The 14885-nt window shown below is 32.1% G+C and overlaps 1 protein-coding gene across 7 annotated transcripts in view; it reads right to left on the minus strand.

Annotated features, from left to right (window-relative positions):
• tmod (tropomodulin) overlaps positions 1-12018 on the minus strand; it is a 271736-nt gene extending 259718 nt beyond the window's left edge. For all 7 annotated transcript variants that reach the window (XM_014415531.3, XM_014415532.2, XM_014415529.2 and 4 more), the window contains exon 1: positions 11890-12018. In XM_014415531.3, coding sequence (XP_014271017.1) covers positions 11890-11967 — 78 coding nt within the window. In that variant the 5' untranslated portion in view covers positions 11968-12018. The remainder of the gene's footprint in view (positions 1-11889) is intronic.
• Between the last annotated feature and the right edge of the window lie 2867 nt (positions 12019-14885).

Here is a 14885-nt window from a genome sequence, read left to right on the forward strand (position 1 = left end):
TATATATTTCTTTAAATTGCTAACGATACTTATTATCTGTAAATAATGATCCTTCCATTATATTCCAATCCCTCCAATCCTACATCACCACCCAAGAAGAATAGTGCCAAAACTGGAGGATTAAAATAAATTCCAATAAATCCCACCAAATCACATTTACCCTTCGTCGTAAACCTTTGTCTTGCCCCACAGTATCTTTTAATAATACCTCACTTATTCCTGTTGAACGGATCCGTTACTTAGGACTACATCTGGACAAAAGACAGGACACTGCTCGTCAATTCCGACTATTGTAATAGTAATTTACTAGACAGGCGGTCCAAAGTTCCGAACCATTACAAAAGACTGATCTACATGACTGTTATAACCCTATCTGGACGTACAGAGTTGTGCTTTGGGGCTCCACTAAACAATCGAATTCCTCCCGAATCCAATCCTTACAGTCCAAAATCCTGCGTAAAATTCTCAATGCTCATTACTTTGTCACAAATCAAATCATCCATCAGGACCTCAATGTCCCATAAGTTGCAGATTTGGCCAGAACCAGATACCAATCCTTCCATGATAAACTTCCCAACCACCCAAACCAACTCGATTCTAATCTGGCTTCTCCTTCATTACCTCCTAGGCGTCTGAGAAGGAGATGGCCTCGAGATCTTCTCTAGAAATGTTTTTGTAGTTCTATCAATGGGCAGATTTTCCACATCTCATAATATCACTTACAGAAAATTTACTTGATGCGTATATATGTATACAGTTGTAAATAACAATAAATAAATTATAAAAAAAATTGCTAATTTTAAAAAAGAAAGCAATATGAAAACAAACGTTTGTTTGATTTGTGCCCTAAAACCGATACTCCACAGGTCGGCCGCAAATTCAGGCCAACTTGTACTATCCAATCCAAATAAGCCAACCACACGCTTGCGCATCCGAGAATTCATCATTGTTTGGCAAACGTATAGAGACGCCTTTAAACGTTTGATTTTGTTGGTTTATGTATATCAAACAAATCGTTTCTTCTTATTGGTAAGGAAATGTCTTTTGGTGGGGTACCCACGACTCACCCTTTTGCTTCCTCGCCCTCGGTACTCTTAAATCTAGGCCCCGGGTAAATATCTTTTCCTATTATCTGTTACTGTTATTATTTTTGTTATTTTCAATATATTCTTGTTACCTGTTATCCCATCTAGCTTATGTCACATTTACTTCACCTATCTGTTTTTCAATTATATTTTTTTTCATACCATATTTATTGCTTTTTATAATAAGTATTGTTCTACTATTTATTACTGTAGTTCTGTATTTTAAAATTCTATCACATATTAATAATATAACATTATAACACAATTATATAATAATTATAATATAACATTAATAATAGTATTATTAATAACAGTAATAGTATAATTCTATTCATCTATATTTATATTTTCTTGACTTGATTTATCTCTTTCATTCAAAACTTATATATATTCTAATTTCTTATCACATCATAAAATGTTTTCATTTATCCCTGATGAAGCCCTGTAAAGCGGAGCGAAACGTCAGTTACCATTAATTTTTTTTTTTATTACAAATCTGTAGCTCTATCAACTGCCACCCGGACGTATTATAAAATTTCGCTGGAATGCACCGTTTAGGATTTATGGGCAAAAAAAAAATTAAATTGGTTACTTTATGAAATTAATAAGCCAATTAGTAATAGCTTTGGAACCACTAGCTCTGCCTTCTCGGGTTAAGTGTAATATAAACTGATTTTTAATATCATTTCTAGAGGTATATTTTATTCATCAGGCTCCGGTACTTTCACGATCCAGCCGCTTGTCCAGTCCTGGTTTCCTCATAAAAATCCTTTTAGCTAGACCACAGAGCTGAGTAAACAATGACAAAGAGGATAAATAAAAGACAAGAGTGTTATTCCATAATGCCCGATGGAGGTAAAGATAAAGATATAGAGAGCAGACGCTGATAGAGACCAGGCCTAGCTGGCTATATCTGTCTACATCCTTGAGCAATTCTTATAGTCTATGTAGCTAGGCTTCTAAATCCATAGCTAAATAGCTTCATGGGTATCCCATTCATAAGAAATTATACACTGAAACAAAAATTATATTGATATAAACATAGTACAAAGTTAAGAATGCAAATGCATAGTTTCGTATTTTTTAGGTTAAAAAACAATAGCAGTTTACACGGCATATAGTAGTAGTAGTAGTAGTAGATAGTAGCATATAGTAGTAGATAAGGCTAAAAAAACGTTAAATTTTAGCAAGTTGCATGAAAAAAATATTAGTTTTTAAGAGGGGAGCGTGGTGGCACAGTAGGCACTAGACTTTTAACTCCATGGACCCATGGGTTCGAATCCGGCTGTGGCAGATAATTATTTTCTGTTACACTGTAACTATAAGTCAACCCTGTGAGTTCTGGAGCCCTCTTGGGGTCCATATAACCTCAGAAAGTGGATAACCATTATTGTGGAAATCTGGCGATTGAGCGTGATCTTGAACCGAAAAAAAAATCATCTCCTTGGATATCCATTATTTTTAAAAACAGTGCTTTCTCATGAAGTAATGTTCTCATGATCCTTCAAGAGTCGCATTATTTATTTATTATTATTATTTTAAAGAATTTCACAATTTCTATGAGTATTAAAGGCGCTAACTTAATTAAAAATTTGAAACACATGATCGTAATGACGTAAGTGTTGTGGTCTTCACGCTATTATGGGATTTTGTGGCAGGAAGTAAGGCTGAATTAGCCATATAATAACCGACCCCCCCCCCTTTCTGCATTTATTGGATTATTTAAAATAGGGTACGAATAACTTTTTAATTTTCGACCTTTTTTAACTCGTTCCAACAAAAATCACACAGAAAAAAAGACCAAGAAAACGAAATATGTCTGAAGAAGTAAAAAAGTTAATGTGAAAATAGGCTTTTATTTATGTATCATTGATTATTCTGAAATTCCGGATTTTTAATCGCGCTTTAACAGTCAATAATCCCTCAGCTCAAAGAGGAAGTTAACTTACACTTTGAACATCGGGGTTGCTGTTATTCCAACACTCATATAACAATACTTTTGTAGTAATATAATGGTTATTATTGTAAACTGTTAAAGTTGGAGTTATTTTTTGTAAAATTGTTACAAATAATATGTATTATATATATTAAAAAATAGATTATTATTGTAGATTTACTTCATTAAATATTTTTACAAAATTTATAATTTGGCATCCTGACATACTGCAATTTTACGTAAACTGCACCTAAAACTGAGCGTTAATGAAGACAGTTAAAGAGATTCAGAAAATAGACTTGGAAAACTATTTCAAGATCTGACGTAAAACTGGCGAATTATTTTCATTCGGAGAACGGATCACAAGAATTCGTGGTCTAGTATTTCAGAACTGGATATCTCTAGGTTTGGCAATCTAATAGTACCTTTTAAAGTTTAATATTTTATTTAAAACAGACTTATATAGAACTTGTCGTATAATTTACTGTTTCTGCTTCGAAACAAAGAATAAACTAACATTATACAATTAGCCTTTTAGTTTGTATCTACTACAATAGGCTATTTGACGACATAGAAAACAAAATTGAAATAATTATAATATTACTGTCAGTCAATTCAGAAACTCAATAATGTATGTTTTAATTATTATAGATAAGACTAGAAGGAACGAGTACGATTAGAAGCAAAACACTCGTCACCATGGATATATTCATATGTGACGTCATTTAGACATAAGCAAACCACACTAATATAGCGATTCACACTTTCTAGTCGTTTCTAAATGGTTACGTATTTTGCTGTAAAAAGTTTTATGAATATGGTTTCATAAAAGCAGAAAGTAAAAATTTGCCTAGAATCGATGCTTCAATGTTAGCAAAACCTTTTACAACAAACCCGGATTTCTATTCTCCAGAGTTTAAAAATGTTAAAACATTTGTTTAAGAACAGTCGCAATCACCATTTTAAACACTAATGCCAATTTCTTTTTTGCAAGAAAAAAATGATACATAGTTTAAGACTAAATTGGGATTTTATAAAATTTTAAAAATAATTTAAAGTTAGGAAGACAATCAGATCCAAAAATACCACATCCGACTGACTTGTATTTATGGACTAATATTAACAGCTATGAAATGGGCCTGGGGAGTATCGGTTCCACGATGGCTTATAGTAACAAAAATAATTATGACTTATGATTATTATTCTATTAGGGTAATATAAAAACAATTATTGGTAAATAATCATTTTATTAGTCAGTTCAAATGAATGAACCTTAAATATTTCATCTTTATTCAGCCTTAATATTTTAGTTTTAGGTTTAAAAAAAAAAATGTATTTCTCTTAATTTCTGTCTTTGAAGTTTTAATTATTTATTCTTTTTGATAATCATTTCTTTTCAATTCTCCTTAACTACTTTCCCTAAATTATTATATTTAACTGTTAAATCAAAGTGATGAAGGAAAAACAAAATTCATATTTTTTCGTGTATTAATTTTACTAAGGAAAAAAATCGCCATGAAAATGGATCAAAAGACGTGTCTTTTCGTTAAATTACACGTACATAGGGCTTACGACTCCGCCTATCACTGCATAGAGACACGATCTAAAAATAAAGCCATGTCTGCAAAGGCATATATCTAGCTACAAGTAAAACTGTCACATAGTCGTTTAGCTATGGGTGAAATATTTTATGTTTGCAGTAAATTTATTTATAATTTTCAAGTTTAAGGTTCGTTGAAACTATTAAGTTATTTTGGATTGATATTCTTGCCTTGGTATCTTCTATTTCCAATTCTAAAGCAAAAGATTCCTTTTCGACGAATTTAGAAAAATATGTAGCGAAATATGTAGACCAAAATGTTATTATATTACCTCAATATAGCAAATATAATATAATATAACAAAATATGTGTCATACAGCGAGCATTTTCGTATTTTCCATTTAGTCGATATGATATGTTTCCCTCCATCCAGAACTTGAACCCTAAATATCTCTTGAATGTTACTTCTCTTACATATTAAAAAACCAATGATGTTGCTAGTACCGTAGGCAAGATACCACGTGGAAGGCCAAAAACCAGACGGAATCATTAAAGATACGAAAGAGCTACAAGCAGTAAACTGGAAAGCAGTAGCCCAAAACAGGCAGGCGTGCAGAAGGAAAAATAGAATTTACTTTTAGAAATCTAAGAAGGAGCTGACAAGAGACAACTTTTTAGAATAGAACAAAAAATCGGTATGGGCATGGTTTAAAGACTGGTCTAAGAGCCAATGGAGGAGGGAACTTAAAGACTGGTCGAAGAGCCAATAGAGGAGGGATCTTAAAGACTAGTCTAAGAGCCAATGGAGGAGGGAACTTAAAGACTGGTCTAAGAGCCAATGGAGGAGGGAACTTAAAGACTGGTCTAAGGGCCAATGGAGGAGGTCTAAGAGCCAATGGAGGAGGGAACTTAAAGACTGGTCTAAGAGCCAATGGAGGAGGGAACTTGAAATCTGCTTGCGTTTTTCCAGTTCATATCGTCCCAATAACTCTTGACGCGGAAGGCTTTGAAGGACCTCGCCAAAGCTGCTTGGAAATATGTAGCAGTTTGTGTTGAGTGGAGCTACAAGTCTTCGAATATTTTTATTATTAAATCTTTGGGTTTTCGGAGTATTTCACGATTGCCATAGATGAATTTTGACTTTTGCCCAATGTCCTATAACTGCCCAAATGTGTTGAACTATAAATGGGAGAAGTATTTATGAACTGTGGAATTTATCAGACAGAAAAAAATACAGGTATTGTGTTGCAATTGCCCAGCTAATATTGTCCACACAAACAGCTATTTATTTATCTCCAAGGCTTGAGTGATGTACAGTTTGACCATTTCTCGACTTACCACTACTGATACATTTGGGAAACCTTGATTTATTTATGTAAAGTAACCTTTTATGAGAAAGAACCTTTTTAGGTAATTTGGAACAAGATAAAACGACATGTAAAAGATGTTCCAGAGTATTATTGGAATTGTTCCCGCGAGGGCGCTTCAAACAGAGCAATAAATTGATTCGGGTACCCTTTGACATCAGAATAGTTCCATAATAAACAACTGATAGTGTTTATAAATAGAAATAGGACGGCCCATTTCTCCGGTAGAAGAAGCATGGAGGAGATAATCTGGAAGATATTATAGTTGTGTGGTTCTTGGGTCAATAGCGAGTTGATAATATAATATCAGGGCTATTCATGAGCTTTTTTAGTTGAACATGTTAAAGCGTTTTAAATGGAGCAATATTTCCTTATTTTAGCATGTTAAAACGATATAACATACAACATGGGTGAGAGTCTACTAATAGGTCTAGGTCTACTAAATGGAGAATGACCTCACGCAACCGACCAGCTCAGCTCTACACCATTTTGTCTGCTGTCGTTATTCGTGTTGTTTTTGTTTTGGACATTTTAAAATTCAAATAAAGTAATGGATACAAATAATAGAAAAAACTAGGAGAAGGAACAAGTGAGGTGGATGAAAGATGATGTGAAGAAGCTGTTGGAGATTTCATTATCTCGCAAAGATTATAAGGTTACAAAACAAGCTGCTCAGAAAATACGGAGCTCCTTTGTATTTTGACATCCAACATGGGCCTTAAATCACGCTCCTCACAATGGTATACTTATACAACTCCAGATATTATAGTAACAGTTTCCACAGAAAGGGCTCCTCACAATGGTATACTTATACAACTCCAGATATTATAGTAACAGTTTCCACAGAAAGGGCTTCTCAATACAAAGAATAATATATCATCAAGTACCCACGGTATTAAAAGGTAGTACTTACTTTGAGTTATATTCTTCTTCACATAATGCATTAATTCATGTTTATTTTCTGTTTTTAGAGGGATCAGAAAAAAACTATACTTATAATGTTTAGCATGTTGAAACCTGTTACATTTACCACAACATCAGGAATACTTCTATTCTATTGAAATGTAGTAGTAAAGTAAGTAAAGTCATTGAACTAACTAAATATGGCCCTGGAGGAAAATGGGAGGATATGGTTTGAGTTTTCGCTGTATATGAAATATACGTTTTAGTTGACCAATCAACTATCCTCCTTTAGGGATAGTCCTTCTTATAGGTCCTATCCTTTCTCGAAAATTGTCCCCCTTTTCGATATATTAAAACTGATGAGCTAACTTCTGTCTTCAGAGACTATGTGCAGAACTAGTCACTCCTATATTTCCTGTTTAATAAGAAGATTTTTTCCTTCTCCTTTTATTGTAAATAAAAGTGGTAACTTTATGATAAAAATATTCCCTCACTGGGAAAAGACTCGTTTAATTAAATAATTAAAAAGGATGTAAGCATAAATAGCATATGTTATTTGGGATAATAAAATGTTTCATTTATTTACGTTGCAATTTTTTTCTTAATTGTTTCATCCACCTTTTCATTGTAAAGACATTAGCCACCTTAGTACTTGTAATATCACAATTAGCATGCTACGCCATGCTATTTGTTTTATTTGCCTAGCATGCTAAACATCAAAATAGACATAGAACATAGAAAACAAGTCAAATAGGATCAGTTCAACAGAAATGAATAAGCTCAAAGGACGCCACACAGTTTTATCAACTCGCAAGTGACAGCGCGTCGTTTCAAAATCCATTTGAATTAGCTTTGTTTATTTTATTTAGTTCGTTAAAATTCATCATGTTTCTTGATTTTAAAATGCTTTAAAACTGACAAGGGTAAGGGTTGGTAAAAAATAAATAAAATCAAGTTACACCATCATACGACAGGCAACCCATACTGTATATTGTATATTGACGTATTTTTGTGCCAAAAGAGACCAAACGTAGACTTGATGGTCATAAACATTAAAGAGGGTACCAAAAGTGAACACAAAAAGTGTAAAAAATAAAATAATTAAAATAGGTAATATACATTTGAGGATTTACTTGGAAAGGTTTTTCTTAATTTCTCACGTCTTCAACCGCTCTACTGTAGGATAATCCTAACACCAAATTTTATTTTTTTCCAGACAAGGTTGCCACGAAATGTTTTTAGCCCGAAAAGAGTACATGGAAATTTGGTTAATGCTTTTTCGAATTTTTTTGGGCCACCGTCCTAGAAGTTCATTGTAGATACTTTATAAGATATGTACAAAAGAATAACATCCTGCATCATCCGATCTGGTCAGAAATCAGATTTAAAAAGTAATATATATGTTATAATTTAACATTTTATGTTAATTCTGATTTACTAATTTTTCCAATTCCTTCATTTTTAGCCAATTTTTAATTTTTTTATAAATTGCATAGCTCCTATTACTGCATAATAAGTTTTTGTAAAATATCTATATCAATTATGTTTAAACAGATTTAAAGTTCCAAATCCAAAAACTTGTAGAGAATTATGTGTTAGACAAAATAAGATGAATAACGGCTTTTTTCTTTGTTTTTATGCACGGCATTGCCCCTGTTTGAACAATTTACCCCTAAAATATTTTATAAAATTACTTTAAATTTTAACTTTTGTTGAAGTTCATAAGATAAAGGGTCAAGATAACTAATTTGTTTGTTTTTTAAGGTGAGAACTTCCCGTTTAGTATTGCCTCCTGTTGTGAATGAAGAAAATGTATAAGGCGTAGAGAGAGAGGTCTGATCTTGAAGCATTATTTGCCCTGATGGCAAACAACAGATGGTAGACGCAGTTTACATGGACTACTTTTAGAATGAAACAGTTGTTTTCGGAGAAGATGGAAAGATCCGCGGGCGGAAATAGCCTCGGTATCCTTCATCCTTGACCAGGACCTCTGGATATTTGGCAGGACTCTGGGCAAGGAAGCTATTCACACAAAGGACACTATTTTGTTCCAATATAATTCACCTCTAAGAGCCTCCTTCTATGTCACTTCTGATTAATGGTCTTTTAATGCCCGTGGTCTCCAGAAATATTTAATTAACTAATGTAATTCATCAATTCGTATTTAACTATATTATATTATATATATCTATATATCTTTTTAATTTCTTGAGACTGGTATTTATTGTTTAAATAAATCAATTGGTATCCATGTTAAGCCTCAACACTTTTTATTATATAAACATATGTATATGATAGTTGATAGTGTTAAGTTGATGTAAAATTAAAAGTTTTAAAAATTAATGTATTTATGACAAAATTAAGCATATTGATAATTAATGATTGTCTATTATTTTATTGTTCCATAGGGTGATGACTTGTTATTAGTGACCTGGTCGAAATAGCCTGTAAAACGATTTTAAATATCCGGATGTGAGTAATTTATATTTAAGGTATGTTAAATTATTAATTGTAACATTGTTGTTAAAACTGAATGTATAATAAAAGATTGTCCCAGAGGATGGCCAAAACGTTGGACTGTTGATGATATAATAAAGAGTGTAGAGACTTTACGCAGATACCAATTGATTTATTTAAACTGTTTCATTATGTTATTATTACAATTTCATACTTAGTTACAGATTTTATATGTTATTATATACTTGATGTTACCCCTGTGAAATTTGGATTATTCCGAAACGTAGTGGAAACTAAAAAAACAAAGCACTAAAAAGAAAAAAAAATTACTTTCACTACATAATATTAGTTTAGTTTATTTCATTTCAGTAAATACCATGTAAAATAAATTGCAACAAACATAATTAAATAAATAATTAATTATTCTAGTTTTCATGTAATCAATTACTTAAAATACAAAATAACAATATGGATGAAGTCAATAAACTATTTTTTATAAATTAATTTTTATTAACTAATGTTGTTCGTTGTCAACGGTTGCTGAAGTTAAAATACACCAAAAAATATTTGATCCAATTATTACCTTATGATATCTATTCGAGGCATAATTTAATGTTCTTTAATTTTCCTTATGATAACTTTTGCACTGAGATCCAAGATGTATGACTTATAGGCCGAAAACCGAAAGTATGAACTAAGCTAGCGAAAATTTATATTTCATTACTTAATAAAATTGACTAGTGGCTTAGTTTTATGACGGCAAGAAATGTCTTTTCGTTTCATAAATTTAGATGTAGTGTTTTTTTTTTTGTTTTTTATTATTATATTTATTTGGAGAATTAATACAATATGCCACCAATTAAGAACACTAAGTACTAGTGTTCAATATACGTATTCAGTATACAGAATTAGAAAACAGAAAAAAGAGAAAAAGTAAAAGAAAAAAAAACAATAACAATAAAGAATACTATTAATATAGAAATATATAAAATAAAATACTATATAAAAAATATAAATCTATATGAAAGATATAATAAAATAAAATTGACCAAATAATAATAATAATGAATATTATGTACAACACAAAGAAAACTGAATTTTAGTATAAGTAACCATAAAACATATATACATTCGCATGATGTATGTGCGATTTTCTTAGTATAGTACTACACCTCCTTTTTTGGCAAAATGTGAAAATGAATGTTGTTTTTTTGTTTAAAACGGCTAATAATTCAAAACATAATTCTTAACCAAACTAATAAAAAAACGCAAAATTAAAAATAACTGGTGGCACTGCAGACATTAGGTTGCAAAGATGACTCCTTAACTCCCTTAGACACTTGAGCAAGAGAACTCTTACACTTATTATTAGAGCAAGTTAAAACAATCTATTGGATATTTCACGGTCAAAATTACCAACAAGAAGTTGGATGAGTTATCTAGATAAGGAATTAACAATGTTCAATAAAGTAAGAAGGTACTGGCCACCACGGTGATTTTCATATTACTGTAATGTTTTATACTAACAGGTAAAGTCTCTAGAACTTATTGTAAATAAGTTTATTTTAATTTGATGTTAACCCTCTCCTTGGCAACTAGTTAATACAATGTTTTATCATTATTTTTATTAAAATACTAATGTTAATGAAAATTAAATATAGCTTGGTTTCTATAGTTTTTTTTTTTAAATGTTCCTTACCAATTGATTTTTTTAAAAGTAAACTGGGCAACACTTTATGTACTATTGTACAGCAGAAAGTACAGTTTTATAGAATACAAACTGCATTTTTTATTTTGAAATAAGACAAACATTTATTAAATCTATAAAATTTAGAGTTGTGTTTTAATAATTTTGGTACGTTTCTTTGATCCCCTAATAGCACTAAGTTAATTTTTGTTTTTACAAGAGTTTCTTGTAGCACCTGTGAGAAGAGGTTTCAAACTATCGATTTCTATTCTTATGTATCGATTCTTAAGATATTTAAGATCATAGATGCTAATGAACAATAATCCTCTCGTATTCTAGTAACTAAACGGTAGCTTCATCTTTAATTATTTAGTTTCTTTAATGACATTTTGAATTAATTAGGATCCTAATGTTTAGATTATGGGAAATTGTGTCACCAATCATCATATTTTTTTTTTTTTTTTTACTTTATTAAGTTTATTTACAACTGTAAAAGTATTATCATATTAAAATAAAAAAATAATGAATTGCAAGATAAAAATAATTATTTTTTAACCATAATTACCAATTACTACTAAATGATACTGGTCAAAAAAAGAATATATTTTCTTCTTTTATCCAAAACTCGAAAGTTATTTTGTTAGTAACAATTTTTTTTATATTTAAATTTTTCTTTATAGTTAATTTGAACAGGTGATACTAAAAACCGGATAAAACAGCTTTCTTGCTTAACCGGCTATTCTTAAGTCCCGACTTGGAGCGTATAAACGGAGTTCTATTTGTTTACTTATTGTTTTTAGTTTTGAGGAGTGTAATTATCATCATTATTAAGTATAGTATACAAGAGGGGATCTCTCAACCATTCCTTTTTCTATTTTTTAGTTATTCATTATGAATTGAAGACTGGGCCTACCTCCTCTATCTTGAAGGAGGTCCTCCTGGTCACCTTGCGGGTGACCTCCCCCTCGTAGACCTCTTCGACGGTGCTCATGGTAGACACGTTAGCTAGGTACTCCTGGGATAGCAGCCACGGAACTGACTGGCTGGGCCCCCAAGTCGCCCCCCTCCTGCCAATTGTTAAATATAACCACCAGGGGCAGAGGAAGATCCGAAATAGACCGCCTATCTATCGGGAAATACCTACTTGTACTAGCTCATCTTCGGGCTCCTTCACCATGTCCTATCGGGAAATACCTCTACTTGTACTAGCTCATCTTCGGGCTCCTTCAACATGTCCTATCGGGAAATACCTACTTGTACCAGCTCATCTTCGGGCTCCTTCACCATGTCCTATCGGGAAATACCTACTTGTACCAGCTCATCTTCGGGCTCCTTCATCATGTCCTAGCAAAGCTGGAACAAGTTAGCCGTTTGCCGCAAAGCTGAAATGCCTACTAGATATTAGTAACACAGAAGAAAAGAAAGTAGCTAACATCGGTATCCTCAGGCTTGTGTCTAAGGTTGGGCTTCGAATTTGTATCGATAACCTTCGCTTTAAACTATTTTTATTAAGAAAATAAATGTAAAGAACACGGTAGTTTATTAACATTGATAGCTATGATATCAGATACAATTTTAATTAAACTATCCAAAACTTGTTAATTTAACAGACATATGAATCATTATGTGCAAAACTCCTTACATAAAAAAAACAACAACTCAAAAATCAAGATTTTACCACCATTTTTTCCTTTGATTCAAGATCTGTTCACGCCCGTAGATACAATTATAGAAAAAGGGTTCTAAGCCTTTGAAATAAAGTTAAAAAATAAAAAACAACCTTGGTTAAGGGCATTTTAAGTTGCCAAACCACCTACCTTGAAATTCCCTTCTGACAATATTTATTTACAAGTATATGTACATAGTTTTTTGTATATATGAATTACATTACGTGTCTTCAGGGGAATGATAAACAAAAGTAAAAGGTTAGCGGAAAAACACTCTATGGATGCGAAAAAAGTACTACCTTTATTGAGTTCAGTATCTCCTTTTCCGCCTGTCTTATCTGTATAAGATAAATACCTATGTATAATCTAGCTTTAAGTTATGCTTTTACATAAATTAAAGCTAGATTACAAAGATAATAAGTTAAAGACAAGGCACGGGGTAAAGCTACTTTAACTCCATCAGTACTGAGCCAACCCTTCGAAAAATGAAATCAAAGATAAATGCCATTCTTCGTGGAATATTATATAGAAGCTCTAGGAGTTAACGCGTATTGACTAGGCTTAGAATAGGTTACACGAGGCTCACTCACCTCTATCTTATCTATAAAAAAAACGGCTCAAAAACGTCAATATTGTAACAAAAATTTCAAAATTAGCCATATCTTCCAGAAATACCCATATTTCACCTCACACCACAATATTTAGGATTAAACCCAGATATTTCAGAAACCCTTAATCAAATGGCTTACTGGCACAAATAAAACATCAAACAGAAGAAAAAAGGAAAAAATAAATAAGAAGTAAATAGTGTTGAAGGCAGCGCTACTTTACGCCATTAACCAAAAACAAACAAGAGCTATAAATGGCTATAAACAAACAATGAGATATAAATCGCTATCATTTTGTGAGATAAATCGCAAGTAAAGATATCGATAGTTTTGATTCCTCTCTACCGAAGGAATTGTAGCTTTGTATTCAATCAATAACAAAACTCATATTTTAGTCGTTAAAGAACGAAACTGCTCCCGTGTTTGCCTGTAATTAAATCCACGAAATGGGCCAATCGCCAACAATTATTAGATAAAATTTGTAACCAAATCTCAGGTCATTTACTTAACGCCAACTAACTAAATAATCACTTTTCCATAATCTCAACCCTGATCCATTGGTCAAAATCCGTAAAATATCTTGGTATAACTAAGATAGAGCTTTCACATTCACAGAATAGGGGAACAAATAAATTTTAGCCGTTTTCTATTAAAAATGATAAATTTATTGTGAAAGCGGTAAATTACGTGTTATTCAAAGTATTCTCTAATACTATCTACTAGACACTATCTTTTCCCATCTTTCTGGCAACATTCGGATAACACGTCCCATCTTTAGAGCCCATCCACGAATCTATCGATTGGACTAAATACGAATTCATACGATATAAATCCTGCTCTAACAGTGCGGAGAAAGTTACAATCTGAAGGGGCAATACCAGGTAAATATGGCGGATAGGTTAGAACTTGGCAAACTATCTGAAGAGGTAACCAACCTATTAACTTAAGCTTGTCGCTTAACTCCCTCAGCAACAAAGTGTTACATGGGTCGTTCGCAGCTGAGGCAGTAGTACCCATCGATCCCCCCCCCCCCCGGCTTTGAATTGTTCCTGCGTTTTCGTGCAAAATTCACACGAATGGATTTCGCAAATTTTTGCAGATTTCTGCTCCCACTAGACGAAAGGCCTAAGGATACGTAGTCACATGAAATAATAAATTTGCTACTCTCAATTTGTGAAAAAAAAAAAAAAGTTATTATTCTTTTTTTTTTTAAATAATGTTTTACACTAATAGCAAGTTCAGTAGCAATTACTTTGCTCTACCAGCTGATCCCGTACCAATTACTTTACACTATTAGCACGTATAGTACCAATTACTTTACACTATTAGCACGTATAGTACCAATTACTTTGCTCTATCAAATAGCTCTATGCTGTATCAACTAGTAACAAGTACAGTATACATCAAATAGAAGCGTGGACAGTATGTATCAACTAGTAACATGTACAGTGTACATCAAATATAAGCGTGTACAGTATGTATGAATTAGTAACAAGTACAGTATACATCAAACAGAAGTGTGTACAGTATGTATCAACAAGTAACATGTACAGTGTACAGTATGTATCAACTAGTAACATGTACAGTGTACAGTATGTATCAACTAGTAACATGTACAGTGTACAGTATGTATC

This window comes from Halyomorpha halys, unplaced genomic scaffold (genome assembly GCF_000696795.3).
Source record: "Halyomorpha halys isolate HHAL.00 unplaced genomic scaffold, Hhal_1.1 Scaffold102.1, whole genome shotgun sequence".
NCBI classification, from domain to species: domain Eukaryota; kingdom Metazoa; phylum Arthropoda; class Insecta; order Hemiptera; family Pentatomidae; genus Halyomorpha; species Halyomorpha halys.